At 37.2% G+C, this 17872-nt stretch overlaps 1 protein-coding gene across 2 annotated transcripts in view; it reads right to left on the bottom strand.

Moving 5' to 3' along the window:
• LOC128855000 (protein serrate) overlaps positions 1–17872 on the bottom strand; it is a 147831-nt gene that overhangs the window by 17254 nt on the left and 112705 nt on the right. For both annotated transcript variants that reach the window (XM_054089539.1, XM_054089538.1), the window contains 2 exons: positions 8565–9089; positions 8116–8243 (listed from right to left, as the gene is read on the bottom strand). In XM_054089539.1, coding sequence (XP_053945514.1) covers positions 8116–8243; positions 8565–9089 — 653 coding nt within the window. The remainder of the gene's footprint in view (positions 1–8115; positions 8244–8564; positions 9090–17872) is intronic.

Genomic DNA, 17872 nt, shown 5'->3' on the forward strand with positions numbered 1-17872 from the left:
CTCAGCAGGCAATGGCAAACCTCCGAGTGTATTTCTGCCATGAAAAAGCTCCTCATAAAAATATATGCCGTTTGGAGTCGGCTTGAAACTGTAGGTCCCTCCATTTGTGGAACAACATCAAGACGCACACCACAAATAGGAGGAGGAGCTCGGCCAAACACCCAAAAAGGGTGTACGCGCCAATAGTTGATAGATCGGCTTTCAAACCCGCCTAACTATTTGAATGTATAGTACAGAGACATTCCCTCACACATATCTCAATGGCATGTATTTCTGCCTAGAAGATTCCTAAATAAAAACTCATTGGATTCTCTGAATTTGGGCCCCTTGAATTGGGAATTATTTCTCCAGGCCGTGCGTTCATTAAGAAATACTTGAAAGTTCCTGCAGAGAATGGGTTTGGGTGCTAATGTATCAACCATATAAAGGACAGGCGCATGTCGAAAGCCTTCTGAGATCTTTTAATGTCCTTTCATATGCCCACTTAATAGATCGAAATTGCATTTCATTCTTAAAACTCTCAAACGTGCTTCTTTTTCAAATAAAATGGAAAACGGTGGTATGCACGAAACCACACCTAATGCGTCAGTTGGGCATGTTTTTATGGCTCCTGTTGAGCTGACATAGATGGAACAGTACCATTTGTTGAGTTCATTTACCCATTTTGTTGCTTAATTTTAGTACGGCATACTAGGACCTAGTGACTTTTGGTTTAACAACTGTAATATCTCTGGATTTAATAGGACTATGAATAAGTTCGTTTCGGTTTTACAACAGATGGCGTAACTTGATTATTATTCCATCGATCCACATTTCCAAACATTCATTGGAGAGCTACTGTCGTAAGGCACAAACGTCAGTATAAGTTTTTTATTTGAAGCGTAAACAACAATATTTTTACCACACTTGAAAATGTCGAATTTCGTGCCAAATAATGTGTTTTTGCGGGGAATTCTTCTTCATTATTTTAATATGAAGAAAAAAGCAGCCGAAAGTCATCGTATCTTGGTGGAAGTTTATGGTGAGCATGCTCTATCTGAGCGAACGTGCCAGAAGTGGTTTGCACGCTTTAAAAGTGGTGATTTTGGCTTGGAAGACGAAGAACGCGAGGGTGCGCCGCCAAAGTTCATGGATACCGAATTGGAGGAATTGCTCGATCAAGATCCGGCTCAAACGCAAGAAGAGGTTGCAAAAACTTTGGGAGTTGATCAATCAACCATTTCCAAACGTTTAAAAGCCATGGGAATGATCCGAAAGGTAGGCCATTGGGTGCCGTATGAATTGAAGCCAAGAGACGTTGAACGCCGTTTTATGGCATGCGAACAACTGCTTCAACGGCACAAAAGAAAGGGTTTTTTGCATCGAATTGTGACTGGCGATGAAAAGTGGGTCCATTACGACAATCCAAAACGTCGGGCAACGTATGGATACCCTGGCCATGCTTCAACATCGACGTCGGCGCAGAATATTCATGGCCTGAAGGTTATGCTGTGTATCTGGTGGGACCAGCTGGGTGTTGTGTATTATGAGCTACTGAAACCGAATGAAACGATTACGGGGGATGTCTACCGACGACAATTGATGCGTTTGAGCCGAGCACTGCGAGAAAAACGGCCGCAATACGCCGATAGACACGACAAAGTTATTTTGCAACATGACAATGCTCGGCCACATGTTGCACAAGTGGTCAAAACATACTTAGAAACGCTCAAATGGGATGTCCTACCCCACCCGCCGTATAGTCCAGACCTTGCGCCATCCGATTACTATCTCTTCCGATCGATGCAACATGGCCTGGCTGACCAGCACTTCCGTAATTACGATGAAGTCAAAAAATGGATCGATTCGTGGATTGCGGCAAAACCGACCGAATTTTTCACAAAGGGAATCCGTGAATTGCCAGAAAGATGGGAAAAAGTAGTAGTAAGCGATGGACAATATTTTGAATATTAAATTTGTAACCATTTTACGTCAATAAAGTTTCAAATTTCGAAAAAAAACCGCACGAACTTATTCATAGTCCTATTAGTTTTCAATTTTTTTCAAAAAGTCTTGTACAGACAAATAATGCTCTTGTGGTTTTTGTAGTAACCTTCTCAAGAAGAGAGTTCCAAGTAAGCGTTTTATCAAGTTTGATGTCAAGATTTTTCGCTTTTGTAGTTGAAGAGTTGATTCATTTAGAACAGGATATTTGACGTTGATTTTACTTTTATTAGTGAACGGCACTAGCGCTGATTCTTAACTTTCGCAAATGCTTTTAAACCTCTTAATAGGACTATGAATAAGTTCGTGCGGTTTTTTTCGAAATTTGAAACTTTATTGACGTAAAATGGTTACAAATTTAATATTCAAAATATTGTCCATCGCTTACTACTACTTTTTCCCATCTTTCTGGCAATTCACGGATTCCCTTTGTGAAAAATTCGGTCGGTTTTGCCGCAATCCACGAATCGATCCATTTTTTGACTTCATCGTAATTACGGAAGTGCTGGTCAGCCAGGCCATGTTGCATCGATCGGAAGAGATAGTAATCGGATGGCGCAAGGTCTGGACTATACAGCGGGTGGGGTAGGACATCCCATTTGAGCGTTTCTAAGTATGTTTTGACCACTTGTGCAACATGTGGCCGAGCATTGTCATGTTGCAAAATAACTTTGTCGTGTCTATCGGCGTATTGCGGCCGTTTTTCTCGCAGTGCTCGGCTCAAACGCATCAATTGTCGTCGGTAGACATCCCCCGTAATCGTTTCATTCGGTTTCAGTAGCTCATAATACACAACACCCAGCTGGTCCCACCAGATACACAGCATAACCTTCAGGCCATGAATATTCTGCGCCGACGTCGATGTTGAAGCATGGCCAGGGTATCCATACGTTGCCCGACGTTTTGGATTGTCGTAATGGACCCACTTTTCATCGCCAGTCACAATTCGATGCAAAAAACCCTTTCTTTTGTGCCGTTGAAGCAGTTGTTCGCATGCCATAAAACGGCGTTCAACGTCTCTTGGCTTCAATTCATACGGCACCCAATGGCCTACCTTTCGGATCATTCCCATGGCTTTTAAACGTTTGGAAATGGTTGATTGATCAACTCCCAAAGTTTTTGCAACCTCTTCTTGCGTTTGAGCCGGATCTTGATCGAGCAATTCCTCCAATTCGGTATCCATGAACTTTGGCGGCGCACCCTCGCGTTCTTCGTCTTCCAAGCCAAAATCACCACTTTTAAAGCGTGCAAACCACTTCTGGCACGTTCGCTCAGATAGAGCATGCTCACCATAAACTTCCACCAAGATACGATGACTTTCGGCTGCTTTTTTCTTCATATTAAAATAATGAAGAAGAATTCCCCGCAAAAACACATTATTTGGCACGAAATTCGACATTTTCAAGTGTGGTAAAAATATTGTTGTTTACGCTTCAAATAAAAAACTTATACTGACGTTTGTGTCTTACGACAGTAGCTCTCCAATGAATGTTTGGAAATGTGGATCGATGGAATAATAATCAAGTTACGCCATCTGTTGTAAAACCGCACGAACTTATTCATAGTCCTATTATATTTATATATTCGGCTTTAGTTAGCGAAGCAAGATTTTGTAAATTGATGGAGCGTCGTATAACTCTATAGTTTATATATACATTTTTTTTTAATAATTAGACCTTATACCGAAAGATCGCAAATTCCATGTGTATTAAAAATTAATCCATAGACCTGAATTTATTTTGAAAAAAATTATATGGAAAGACGAAATTGCTGCCTTCTCCTCTAACTTTCATTAAATTTGCAATACATATTACACGATGGCATTGCACATTTTTTGGCAATGTCTAATAAAGGAGAAAAATGGTTTTCATTTCTCAAATAAACCGCGGACCATTTACCGACAAAAAGAAAAAGGCATTGAAACGAAACCAAATGAACTATAATTTGACCCTATAAATGAAAAAATAAAAAGAATTAGTCACAGGCATATCTTCTTTAATTTTTCCGGGTGAAGCTTTTGTTGAAGAACATCCGTGGTAGGATTTTAAGAAATATATTTTCAAAACCTTTTAACCCTCCTCTAACTCACTTTTTACAGGGAATTTTAGGTACTTGCCAGATAAAGTATGAAAAATACTCACTATGAGAAATAATAAAGAGTTGCGCTAGAAATTTTGTTTCATATGTCCGAATAGTAAATTAAGCCGTGATTAAGACTTTGAACATTATTTCTAATTTTTCAAAACAACTTTGATCACAAATAAGAAAATCTAATTTGACCAAAAAAAAAAATTAACTAAATCGTGAACATTTTTGTAAGATAATTTTCTGCAATTTTCAATGTGGATTAACAAGACAAGAATGCATCGATGAATAAAAGCAAGCATTATCCTTTAGTACCGTAAAACATTGATAGAAAGGATTTTCCTAGGAATGCTCTGGGATGTTCGTCCAAAATTAGTTGTTGTGCCAGAAAATACCGCTGCTGCGCACGAAACGATTGAACCAGATGTTCACGTTACATATCGTGAGATGGAGGCCTTGGGCATTGATATGATGAACGTCGATACGATTTTTCAGCCTGAACTTGTGATAAAAATGGTGTGTGTGGCTTGGATCCCATACAATTTAAAAAACGCGTTGAAAATGCGATTGGGCACACTGCTTCGAAAATTGGTTCAAACGCGTGCAAAAGTGTATTGATGATCATGGAAAATATTTCGAAAAATGTTCATTTTTCCATTGTGAAGCCAGAAATATAAATAGCAACCCTGATCTTTTTACATGCATCATAATAAAATCACTTGAGCCTTGAATGTTTTAAATAAATATTTACTAAGACATTTATTTGAAGATGACTAATATTCTCGATACAAATGTATGCTTGGGGGGCATGCAAAATAAAACATTATTCACTCACTGCGGCAGAGCTGATTTAAATACGGGAACGCCTCTCGTACAAAAACAAAAAAAGAAGATTACTACGGTTTCTCTTCATTTCTAACCTTCTTTTTATACCGTTTTAACTGCAGTTCGATTTACTTAAATAAATCCAAGCATAAATGTACGAGTATGTAAATGTAGAGGTGTGCATAAATATTTTACTATGTACCGAACAACTGCATACACATACATACATACGTACGTACGTCTATAGCACAGGGAAGTTCACCTTGTCGGCTAATGACGCATTTTTCATTAACGAAAAAATTTATACTCATTTCCTGCTAGAACGACAGCTTCTGCTGCTGTCCTAGGTGCTCAGCGCATAAACCGACAACGTTCAAACTAATCCTGAACGACCCACTTCATCAGACACACATAAAATCTCTTTTAAAGCGCATAAATCTTTACATTTCATTAACACCCCGAAAAATGATGAGTTTTTGTTTTAATATTTGTACCAAAAACAGAAAAAAAACCAAAGAAGAAGAAGAGTATAAAGCAAACAAATGCCATTCAAAACAAAATATAATAAAAGCATCACAAATTTAGGCGATATAAGAAATACGAGTAAATATAAACTTTTCTAGCAACAACAATATCAATATTACAACAACATACCGGCAAGCTGCCTGCCAGTAACGAACACGTGAGAAAATCCCAAAAAACTTGCCACAAATATTTCATGCCATCGCATTTGTATCTTTTTTGTTTTTTGTTTCCAAGTTGATTATTTGGTTGGCTGATTCGCTACACACACATACATTTATACATATCCATGTACCTGTGTACATAGCTGTGTATTCTTTATTCGTTCATGTTCATTTTATATTTGTATATATTTTTATATTCTCATCACAATTGATTGCTCGTAATGCGATTAGTGTTAAAAGGCATTAAAGCATCGAATTCATATGACAGACACACCACTGTTGTGTGCGCACTGCAGACTCACACCAACGGCTTCGTGGGGAGTGAGGAAAAAGTGGGGCGGGAGGTTTATGTTGCTAGCGTTGCTGAAGCTGTCGCCGTTACTCTTTCTGTGCTATTGGTATTGGTGCGCTACCTGAGGCAGCCAAACAGCAACATATGTAGGGAACCGTTGCAACACCTAGTCGACCCAGAGTTGGAGCACAACACAAATGGTTAAATGCTCTATTCGGATGTGATGTGCAACTATGGGTGTATGTGTTTGATTACAAAAAAAAAACTGACAACAAACAAAAAAGGCATCGCAGGCTAAAAGCAAAGAACGGAAAATACAATTTTTTTAGTGTCATTTGATACGCCACAGCAGCCGCCAAAGCAATGTATTTGGTGTATAGGATTGGGAATGTAGAAAAAAAAACTAAAAACGCCCGATGGAAAAGCGTTCATTTGGTGCTTATGAGGGAACAAAAAATTATAGATATATGCAAACATTTGTATGCTAAGCTGCTACAGCTACTTTTCACATATATTTTACCTGCTTGATTACATTTTTTCAAAATTTTGTACTGCTTGATTCTATCAAAGTATTCTGAGACTGAAAATTTATTCAACTCTTATCCACAAAATTCTAAACAAGTAACTATCCCTTTTATTTTCTTTAAATCACTTTAATTTGCTTGAGAGACTTGGAAAGTAATGCGCAATTGTAAGAAATCATATCGAAGACAAATCGAGCATAAATAATAATTGAGTGTTTCGAATATTTTATCTTACGATTAAAAAAGCAGACATTTCGGTTAATGATTTGTAAGGGGCTTACTTAGCCGTCCCATGCTGGGTTTTTGGCTTTGTAGTAATGGCATTACTTCATTTTGAGTACTTCATTAGCGCTTTGTTTGTGCCTGAGGTGTCGATATGTAAATTAATCACAATAAAACGACAGCGTTGAAAGTAGGTGAAACAGTGAGATAAAGAGAGGAATGTAATAAGTGTAATAAATTTTGTAAAACAGTGTTAAGCAAAAGGCTTGAACACCCAGCATAGTCAGTCATATAAAACAGAGCAAATAGTTACCTAGGAGTAGTTAACTTTTAATTACTGGTATACAAAGTGGCCGAATAGCAGATGGAGTAGTGATTCCGCTGGTAGTAGTTCCATTTTACAATTTATGTTAGAAGTTTGTTGTTGTTGTAGCAGTTAAAAAACTACAAATTCCTACTCAGAGCCGTGAAACCATCAGTCGTAGACATCAATCACTACCAACAGCAGGTTCAGAAAAAGGGCTGTTTCGATAGGATTGGACCAGCGAGAGAGAGAGAGAGAGTTGCTAGATCATCAGGTTTAAGCGAGCATGTGTAGAGGCGATTACTGTCATGCGGGATGCCTTCACATGCTGGACAACTATTGGGTATATTAGAGCCAATTTTGCGTAAGTAGAAGTGCAACCTGCAACCAGAACGTAGCTGTGTCAGAACGCAGTTGGGTCAGGGAAAGGCGTCTGTTCGTCTTCATTGTGTAGTAATACAACTCCGATAACGACGATCTTGAAGGTTGTTCAGCAACACTTTGCGCTACAGCAGCAATATTTTCCACAGAACGTCCGGTTTTTGGTCTACCAGTCCTTTTTCTATCGCTCTCAAAAATTTTTTACCAATTTGAATTGTCGACTGATTCGGCTGATAGTTTCCCCCAAAAGAATCACTACTTATTGTTCTTTAAGATCGACTATTTTCATAACATATATCCAAGATATCATAAAAAAAGTTATTTCTAGAAATTATTCACTACTGGCACCTAGGTGCCACTTTTAAAATGCTCTTTACTTATTCAAAGAATTATTCGTAGAATTTCTCAAGTTAATACTTATGAAACGTGAATTATAACTTTTACAGACCACTGTCTATTTAAGAATATTGTCTTTAAGTTTTGTAGTACTTCTAAGATTCGGGTGTGGTTCGAAACACTAACTAGCAGAGTAGATTTCGAACGCATGTAAAAATATTGGAAACCACAAGCTGCATATAAATTAAATACTACTCTTAATACTCTTATTTTAGTACTCTGCATTTTTTTTTAATTTCTTGTTAAGAAACATTTTGCAAGCTTATTCGTCACTTTAAATTTTCCGGTTTTTTTCTTTGGGATAATCTGTTATCGTTGCTTTCTTATTTATCTGTTATGAGTTACATCAATATGTCGTACCCATGAAATGAGGTGATTTTGTAACCTAATTTTTGAAATTCTCTAAAATATATTTACCTCACATAACGAGCCGGAGTAACCCAGCAGGCAGATACACTTAAATTTTCCAATCAAGTCCACGCATTCAGCACCATTGCGACACGGTGAGTTTGCGCATTCATCTATGTCGGTCTCACAATCGCGACCTAAAAATAAATTTAAAAATAACAAAATAAGCAAAAACAAAAAATAGGATAAAGTCTTATAAAAAATCTAGTTTTACGAAAATTGAAAGCATTCCAAATTGTTATAATAAGCCGTAAAGACAATCGAGACCAGCTGCCTTGCTGCACCAATAAGCGTGGTGCTTGGATATAGCCAGAGGCATTTGCTTGAAGTTTCTGGCGTACTTTCGAATAATTTACCACAATTTATTGAGTTTTACTTATTTTTTATATTAACAAATTTTTAATTTATAATTTTTTAATATTTAATTTCTTAATTTATTATTTCCATTCATCACTCACCCGTAAAACCTGTTGCGCACGCGCAATGATAGTCATTCACCAAATCGATACAGGTCGCTCCATTCTTGCATTGTCCCACGCAATCGTCGGTGTTTTGAGCGCACGTTGGTCCACCCCAGCCTTCGTTGCAGATGCATGAAAACGAGCCGGGTAGATTGATGCACTGTCGCGCATTTATACAGGGACCCACTGTGGTGGACAGTGCTGATCCCGCCGTTGCATTGCCTGCAGATGCCGCTTGCGCTTTGAGTGCTGCCCTCGCGGCAGCCGTTGCAGCTCTGGAGGTTGTTGCAGCACTTATGGCGGCAATCAACGCCGCCGACGAGGTCGCTGATGAAATCGCATCTGCTAAAGATGCAGCGACGTTGTTATTATTGTTTGTCGTGTAGTGGACTTCGCATTCATTTACATCGGTTTGACATACATCGCCTGTCCACTCGGGAGGACATTCACAGCGAAAGCCGCCGATTAGATCGATGCAAGTGCCACCGTGTTCGCAGGGACCGCCAGCACACTCATCGATATCTGTAAGGTGAAAGATGAGAGGTAAGAGGCAAAGGAATAAAGTAAGGAATGAGTTGAGATTTTTTTCTATAACTATTGTAGTTTACGTTTGATGCTAGGTAGAGATACAACATCGGCTTTTAATGTTTCTGCTGTGTCTACATGTGTGTTATTGCTCTTGTAACTTTATGTACAGATCTATCAGAGCATATATGTGAGTATGTATGCATATACATTCATTTGGTTAGAAGATGGACTAAAACATGCCTGCCAGCGCGGATGGGTGATGCTTGAATGATGTGGCAGCCGTGAGATCTTTGCTGTTGCCTGCAAGGAAGCTGGAAATCAAGTGGCTTGCCAAGTGCTCACTTATATAAAAGCAAGTACATTCATATGTACAAACATGTAAGCAGGCACTTATGTATCTTCACAGAGAGACATTTTTATCTTTTGTTGGAAATCGTATGTTTGCATTTACGCTACTTATTTATTTCTGCCATTGAAGTGTGTTGTCGCTCCTTCTGCTATCTTTATTTTGATTTTTGCTGTTGTAATATTGTATTATAGTAAGTAGGCGTGTATTTACATTTGTTTCTCTATGTAGTATTACACAATTAAGAATACTATTTTCTTTCGATTTCAATTTGCGATAGGCAAATTTTTGTAGGAATTCATTCAAGTGGGCAATAGGTAAAATGAAAGACTTAAGAAACGAACTTACGTTGGTGGGGAATAGTGTAAATAAATACAATACTCGGCTATGAGCGCAGGAGACAAAAACTTGTGTATACAAAATGAGATGGTACACATTTTTTTTTTCACCACTTAAGTTTGCGCTAAGGACAAAAAAATGAGGCGCCTAGTTCTTATTTTCGATTTTTTCATTTAATATTTACCCGTGCGGCCAACGCTTTGAAAATTCGCGTTGCATGGGAAAAATTTACTTTTCCGTAAATATGGTATAAAAAGTTTACAGATCGACATTATTTAAACTTCTCTTTTAATTTCTCTATACAAAAGCTCGAGAAAAGAAAAGCTAATGCTTTATTAGAAAAAACAATAAAAATAATAATAATAATTTGAACTATTTTTATAGAAACTCTGAGAAACCGCCAAAGTTAAAACAAAATTTTAATTAAAACAAAAAAATATATATAAAAAAGTTCACTTGTTTTTTTGATTTTTGACCTAAAGAATGTTTCATAACCAAATACATAATATCTTATTATGAAGTTTTTGGAATTGTTTAAAAAATGTATTGTTGGTCTTTAATAATGCTTTTAATCTTACATTGTCACTTGTAACAAAGTATTATTTTTTGTTTTTTGAGCCATCTTAATAAACTAATTTTGTTTTTGAATAAGTTTTTACTAAGTAAAAAAAATGATGTAGATTAATGCAAACTTCATTTTGACCTTTACGCGCTCCATTACTTCTTTGTTTGCATACTGCAACCGTCTTGTTCACAAATCAAAAATATGATCGTCGCCAATGTCAAAAATTTGAAATTTTACGACAGCTTCATTAATTTTGCGCCACCTTGTGTATATGTCCCTTTTTACAATTTCATATGTATTTTTTCACTCTATAGCAGGAAGAATATAAATAATAGCGGCTGCTCTGTTTTAAAAGCTCGCCTAAGGGCTTGCTACAACAACCAGTCGAGTGCTTTAAATTTCATTCAATTGAGAAAAAGGTTTTCAAATTCGCGGCTTTCCTCAAGGCACTTCTCCCATGCGTAAATGCAGAATGTATAGATAACTCTTTTCACATTAAAAATTAATACTGAACATTTTCATGTAAAACCGAGTAAAACCATTAAAGAGAGGTTGTGTCCTTAAGGCTTCTGTTGGTATGAAACTTTTAAGGCAGGAGGGGTGAGTTTACCAGCATTTGACTGCGCTCACTTCCACAAAAACCCCCCGCGATGTAATGCTTGGCGGCTGTCTCGTGATGCGGTGCAGAATGCTTCGCCTCCTCGAATAGTGTTTGAAGTATTTTGATTACCGTTTTGTGGCGTAGGTAAATCAACTTGCGCTTCACGGGATAACTAATTTTGAGAACAATTAAAACATTACTGATAATATGTACTCAATGCACTAAATTTCGTTATGTAGAGGCGTTTTCTAACGAGACTTTAACCGTTAAAATATTCCAAAATTGTTTCATTATAACTATGGAGTATTTTTGTGTGGAATATTTTCCAAGAACGAGGGTTATTCAGGAGACTCACAAAAATTTTGTTATATTGAATTTTATCTAGGTTCATTATATCACGCATTCACTGTATATTCGGTGAGCTATCTTTTAAGTGAACTTTATTTCAATAGTTTCTAATTCCCTCCTTCAACCTTTATGGAAAAAACACAGCTGAACTTGTTACATCTTTAACCAGAAATTCAAAGAAAGCAGCGCCATGGCCAATACTAATTGGAGCAAGGAAAATCATTAATCCAACAAAAATGTCTAATTACAAGTGAATGTCTGCACTAATGGAAGGTACTAAAACATTATCTGGCAGCGTACTTTTATAACTCATGAATTCTTTATGTGCGATTGGCTATGGAAGTGGACGCCCGGCAGGAGTATGGAAAATGTTGAAGCGACTATTACAAGCGATTTTTTGCAAAAGCGAGTATAAAAGCTACTAAAATAATAAACACCATGTGAGAAAAAAATCAAATTTCCTTACACTCGGTTGGTGGAATTTTACATTTTTCTTTACCTAACCAACTAACCAACATTCCGTTTTTGATTAAGAACGACCAAGCACATGATTTTTACTGTCACAGCACCCACAAATGAACTGCGAAGAAAAACCGCACTTTGGTGTTATTTGATTACTTTATTAGTAAATGCCCACGAGTATATTTCTATCGTTGACAAATTCAAAAATTTCCAAATTTGAATTATATTTACTTTGAGTAAATCATATTTTACCTCATTGTTTGCCATACTTTTTGACGCTACAGTGTCGCTACGAATATCAAAGAAGTATTTGTGTTTACAAACCCATTGAATGCCACTTACAAAATCTTTATGGACCACAGCAGCAAGCCGCAGGCGAATCAACCATAAAAAAATAAACAAAAGAAAAGTAGAAGTAAGTGTAGCAAACAAATATCATACATACACACAAACATATTTTTATTTGAATACCTAAAAAGCGTTTGGGAGGCCATCCGCGTAATAACAGAGAAATCTTCGTCAAGACACACACACACATTTACACATACATGTATGTGCCTGTAGTATAAGCTATTAAAAGGTAAGTGATATAAGAAAACAAAACAGACAAAATACTAGCAAATACACTCTAACTACAACTACAATCATAGCAACAACAACAGCAACAACTAAAGCTAAGTACTCACATTAAAGCAAAAATGCTTTTAACACCTTCTTGACAAGACCCTCTCATTTGTCATAAGCGCACACAAAAAAATGTTCGTCTTGTATGCGCATTGCCCCAACATACATACACAAACGTACACATAATGCAACGGCACAAGTGGGCACAGAGTCTGAGCTTGCGTGGAGCATTGCGTGCGCTTCATTTGCTTCTGTACATTCATATACATATATTCATGTCTACCTACCGGCAACTGTATGCGCATATATATAAGTTCGACTGTGTTTTATTTTCAATGAAATGAGGAATATTTGTATGCACTACTTATGAAGTGGGGAATGTGTGTGCGTGTATTTACAAGAATCTTCGTTTGGTATACCTACGTGGCCACTAGTAATGCTTACAAATCGTTTTAAAAGTCAAATCAACAAACCAGCCGTTTTGTAGTCGCTGTATCCCTTTTTGCTATTCACAAGCGACATGTTACATTTTTGCGTGATTTGTGGTTTTACACGCCTGTAAGTACACGCAAAGAAAATTTTAATTATTTTTATTAAATATTTTTGCTTTAAAGGCTTTAGATTTTGGAAATAGTCTTGTTGCTATCTGCATTGAAATGTGGCTTTCGCTTTGAGGTTAAAAGTATAAAATTAGAAGAATTAAAGTTGAAAAAGGTGTAAAAAACGAGAAATAGATAGTTTTAAGCAGCAAATTGCTGACAGTTGTTCTGACTTTGTAATATTTGTGTCCAATTCCGAAAATTAGAGCCGCTGAGCTTAGCTTGATTTTTGTACGCAATCACCCTATCAGAAAATTTATCACTTTTAACACTTGTGACACTAGAGTATACAGCTGCAGTATACAAACAGACAAGCAATGGAGTGAGTGAAGGTCAAAATAAAGATTTTCTCCACTCAAAATAAATTTTTGTATTTAGTAAAACAGTTATTCAAAAACCAAAAAAAAAAAAAAAAACAAAAATAAATTATTAATTTTGCGCCAATACCTTAAGTATTCAAAAATTGCGATTTTTTCTTGTGCATTTGCTTGGTACGATATATATTTCTTTATGTCGAAGCAAAGTCCTAACACCGTTGGAAAAAAATATTTCAGAAAATCAACACGTTTTTGCGTCATTTTAAACTTTACAACAAAATAATACCAGAAATAAATGAGCTATAAAACGGCATACTAGAAATTTTTCTACAAGTGCCGAATAGATAGATTTTGATAATTTTTTTTCTAATATTTTTAAGTTTGCACAAAGCTTTGAAGCTTCGAGGTACAATGATCAGCTATTGAATTTTATAAATGAGGATGTAAATAAGCCAAAATTATGCCTTTTGCGCCCATGTAAATTCTCTGTTACGATAAAAGAGTTCCAGTTTCGAGTGGAATTCGCGCAAATATATTTTTGAATACTATGACGAAGTCATCAATACCAATTATGATAATGAAATTTCTAATGCCCATTGTTGGTCAAAATTACACCTTTTAATTTCAATAGGATGGCTCTATTTGTAACACAACTCAACAAACATTAACTAGCTTCCCGCAACGGAGACGTCAAACCATGCTGCGGTGGCAAAGCCGATGCGACACTGAACCGAGTGGCAGATGGACGGCGAAACTTATTCCATCAATTGACAACTGGGTCCAAAGGAACTGCGGAGAAGTGAACTACTTTTTAACTCAGTTCCTCTCGGGCCACGGATACTTCCGGAGTTACCTATACCGTATGGGCAAGGTAACTGATTCCAAGTGCATATACGGCGAAGCACCGAGCGATGACGCTGAACAAACGTTTTTTAGTTGTGACAGATGGTTTGCGGAAAGAAATGCTCTGAGGGAGCAGATTGGCGACATCGCACCGAGCAATATAATCAGCAAAATGCTCGAACGTGGGGACAGCTGGAACGCGGTAATGAAATACATCGAGAACGAACTACGAAAAAAAAAACTAGGGTTTGTCAGACTCACGCACGGTAGAAGTGACACTTCTAAGCTGGTTGTTCCATGCATGGGAGCCCCGGTTTAGATCTCTCCCCCCTCTCTCGTGTTAAATTCAGGTTTTCATTTTTTTTTTTTCTATATCACTCCACATAAATTTGTACTATTTATTTTTGTCCTTATTAGCTTCAAATTTGACACTTGGGTGCAGTGTTCCACTTGACGCTGACATTTCTTTGCATTTCCAATGGTATTTTTTACCTACTTCTGGCGCGTTAATCAATTTGCTTTGATCACCGAAACGGTTGAAATGCCATTTTACAACCTTCTACTTCAACTATCGTCACTCGTTTGGCAAACGCACTCATTGTATCGCTTCGTCTCCTCCATACCTACCATCTATTTACTTCACAGCAGTTTCTTATTGCTTTCCCACTTACACACATTCAATCGGCGCTTTATCTGATACTCACACACAGCACTCATTTGCACGGGCTATGGCTATCTATAATACCCGTTGTCGGTTGTCGATTGTCGGTTGCCTGCATGTCGCCAGTCTACTTCAATGCTTACTTGTGTGCTATATACATTTCAGTTCATATTATTTCGCTTCGTTCAGTGCGAATCACAGGTCAACGCAATATCCTAACCTCGCTTCACACTTACTGAACGGCTGATGCACGGCGTGGGTAGTTTGCTATAGAGCAAACGGGAGAGAAAGAAAGGCATTCGAGAGAGAAGGGGAGAGACGGCGTGTCTCGGTGGCTCCCTCACATCGTTCAGCGCTTGCGATGCGAGAGAGCGACAGAGAGAGCGAATAGGCGAGAGTGGGAAGGAGCAGCTGCTCCTTGGCCCCGCCCATTTGACGGATTTCGGTAACGCTCCGAACTTACCGTTTCACTCGCCTATTTTCAATCTGCCTTGGGGCCCCCGACGCGCCTAAAGAAGTTTCACTTCAAAAAGATTGACCTCGACACAGTGCAACAAAGTGAAGCCGCACAGATAGAGACACAAGAAGACCAGCCTATAGCATGAAAGCTGGCTACAAATATGGTGAACCCAGACGTGGGTGAATGGAATTGGTCCTTTAGGGATGCCGTTCTGGGCCCTCCCGAAATAATATAAATTAAAAGCAGTTCCGGGAAGGGTGTCTCTCCAGAAGGAGAGGAGGGGTAGTTTTAGTGGTCACACCACACGACGCAGTATACGACGGTCGCTGTAAGTGCAAAGGCATTATGAACAATACCTCACCCACCAAACAAAAAAAAAAAAAAAACAATTTATTGCGACTATTTTAACTGGCCATACAGATCACCCAATTTAAGGTAACCGGATTTTTATTTGTACGGTTATTTGAAGTGCAAGTCACACCCAATTCAAAGCGAGCATGCGAAATATAGGCCAACTTTATGAAAAAAACACCGATAAAAAGCACATTTAGCTGTCAAATCCAATAATAAGACAAAGTCTTTAAATGAAAAATGTAGGCGGTGATTAGAGCTGATGACATAAATAACTATTGAAAAACAGTGAATTATCATATAAAGTTAATAACATCATAGAAAAAACTAAAATTTTATTATAAAAAATAAAAAAAAAAAATGGGATTAGATTTAATGAATTTTGATTTAATGAATTGTGACTACGATTTTTAGAGTTTTAACAGAAAACCAGATGAAAAAGGAAGAAGCAATAAACTATATTTTTTATTTGTAATTTTAAAAGTTTTGCACATTTTCTTTAAAATTTCAAAGTTTCTAGAAAAATTCTTCTATGCACTTTTGAAGTCCATTCAATTTTGATGTAATAAACTGCCGGTTTAAAGTGGTTTCGATTTGATATTTTTTAGTTTGTTAACGGTGGAATGCATTTTTCTTCCATACAACGAATGTTCGAAATGTTTTTATATGGAGAAAACGTACAAGACCACCAACAAGCAAAATTTCAAATAAAATACAGTAAAAACTTTGTACAAGAATGCACCTGATTAAGTGGGCCCACTTTTGCTTTTGGCTGAATAACGGTAAGCTGCAAATATTTCGAATACTTGTGCACAAAAAAAATCAGCCAGATATCAGCGGGCGATTCTACATGGGAATTGGATAACGGAGTGCTGAACGCAAAAAAAGTCAAATTTATCTACGCTATCTACGTTTGAATGCCCGAATTATTTGTGCAATAGTAAAATAAGATTTTACTTCTCAAAAGATCTCATGGCATATATAATCACAATATTTTGGCAGCTAAAAACTGATTCCTAGAAGCCTAATATTAATTACCTCTAATCTAACTCTGCATTTATTAGCAAAAATTGTGAACTTAAAGCACTTTTTAAAAAAAATATTAATTTCATATTTTATTGTACAAAATTGTGTAATAGTGGAAAAAAATTATTTCGAGTGTAATCTCGGAAGTGGCTCATTTATTATTCATAACGTACATGTTTATTCATCCCATCGCCATGCAATACATCACACCTCAAAGTATGAGCTTTAAACATCGCTTAAGTTGTTGCTTTGCAACGCGACAAAAATCTTAAATGACCAAAATGTGTTAAGATTTATCTTGATGCTGCCGCTGTTTGTCGTTGCTGTGACATAGCAATGTTTGTCGACATACTTCATACTTGTGGCACATTCAGCAATTGGAAGTGATGCATTTCTTTCGAAGTAAAGACAACAAGCCTTCTTTGAAGTACGAAGATATGTACATCTAACTATTTATATATACAAGTACATATATTTTAAAAGAAACTCCACATTTGTTTGTTGTACCAGCGGTGGATACAAAGTCAAATGCGCAATTGCTACACAACTCGCTTGCACTCGGCCTCGACATCTCACATTCGTATATTAGCTGAGCAATTAGTCATAAGTGGCGGTACGCAGATCATTTGTTAGATTTTGTATGCACAGACTATATATGCGTTTGCATTTTTCTTGTTTGAAAATATGTTCCAACAAATAGGTGAGTGTGCAATGCACACAGGTTCAACCCCTGATTCAATTCGAAAGCGCGCATTACCGCCGCGCAATGCATGCCAGGAGATCATTTAGTCACAGTAATCTTAATGAATTTTTCTCTGCACATTTCATGTGAAATTTTCCGTTACATTCACTTGTGACACGAATTAAATATCTGCCTAATTTTGTTCGTAATACACACAGCCCATAGGCAATGCAAGTTTGTTTCTTAAGTCTTTAGTTTTGTGGCTTTCGAAAAGTAATAAAATTTCGTTTGCCAATAACGAGAGAAATGAAATCAGCGCAAGCCATTAGCATGCGATTAGTAATGGTAACAGGTGTTATTCGAATTGTAATACATAGTTGTTGTTAATGGGGCATGCAACACTGCAGTTTAGAGACGAATGGAGGTCACAAACGCCAGCTGAGGGAGAGAAAGGCAATCACTTGGGAGTTTAAACATAAAGAGGAGCTTGGTAATTGCTGCACAAGTTATTAACAATTCAAATGTATTTGATATGAAAATAAAAAAACCAACA

Source organism: Anastrepha ludens, chromosome 2 (genome assembly GCF_028408465.1).
Source record: "Anastrepha ludens isolate Willacy chromosome 2, idAnaLude1.1, whole genome shotgun sequence".
Lineage (NCBI taxonomy): Eukaryota > Metazoa > Arthropoda > Insecta > Diptera > Tephritidae > Anastrepha > Anastrepha ludens.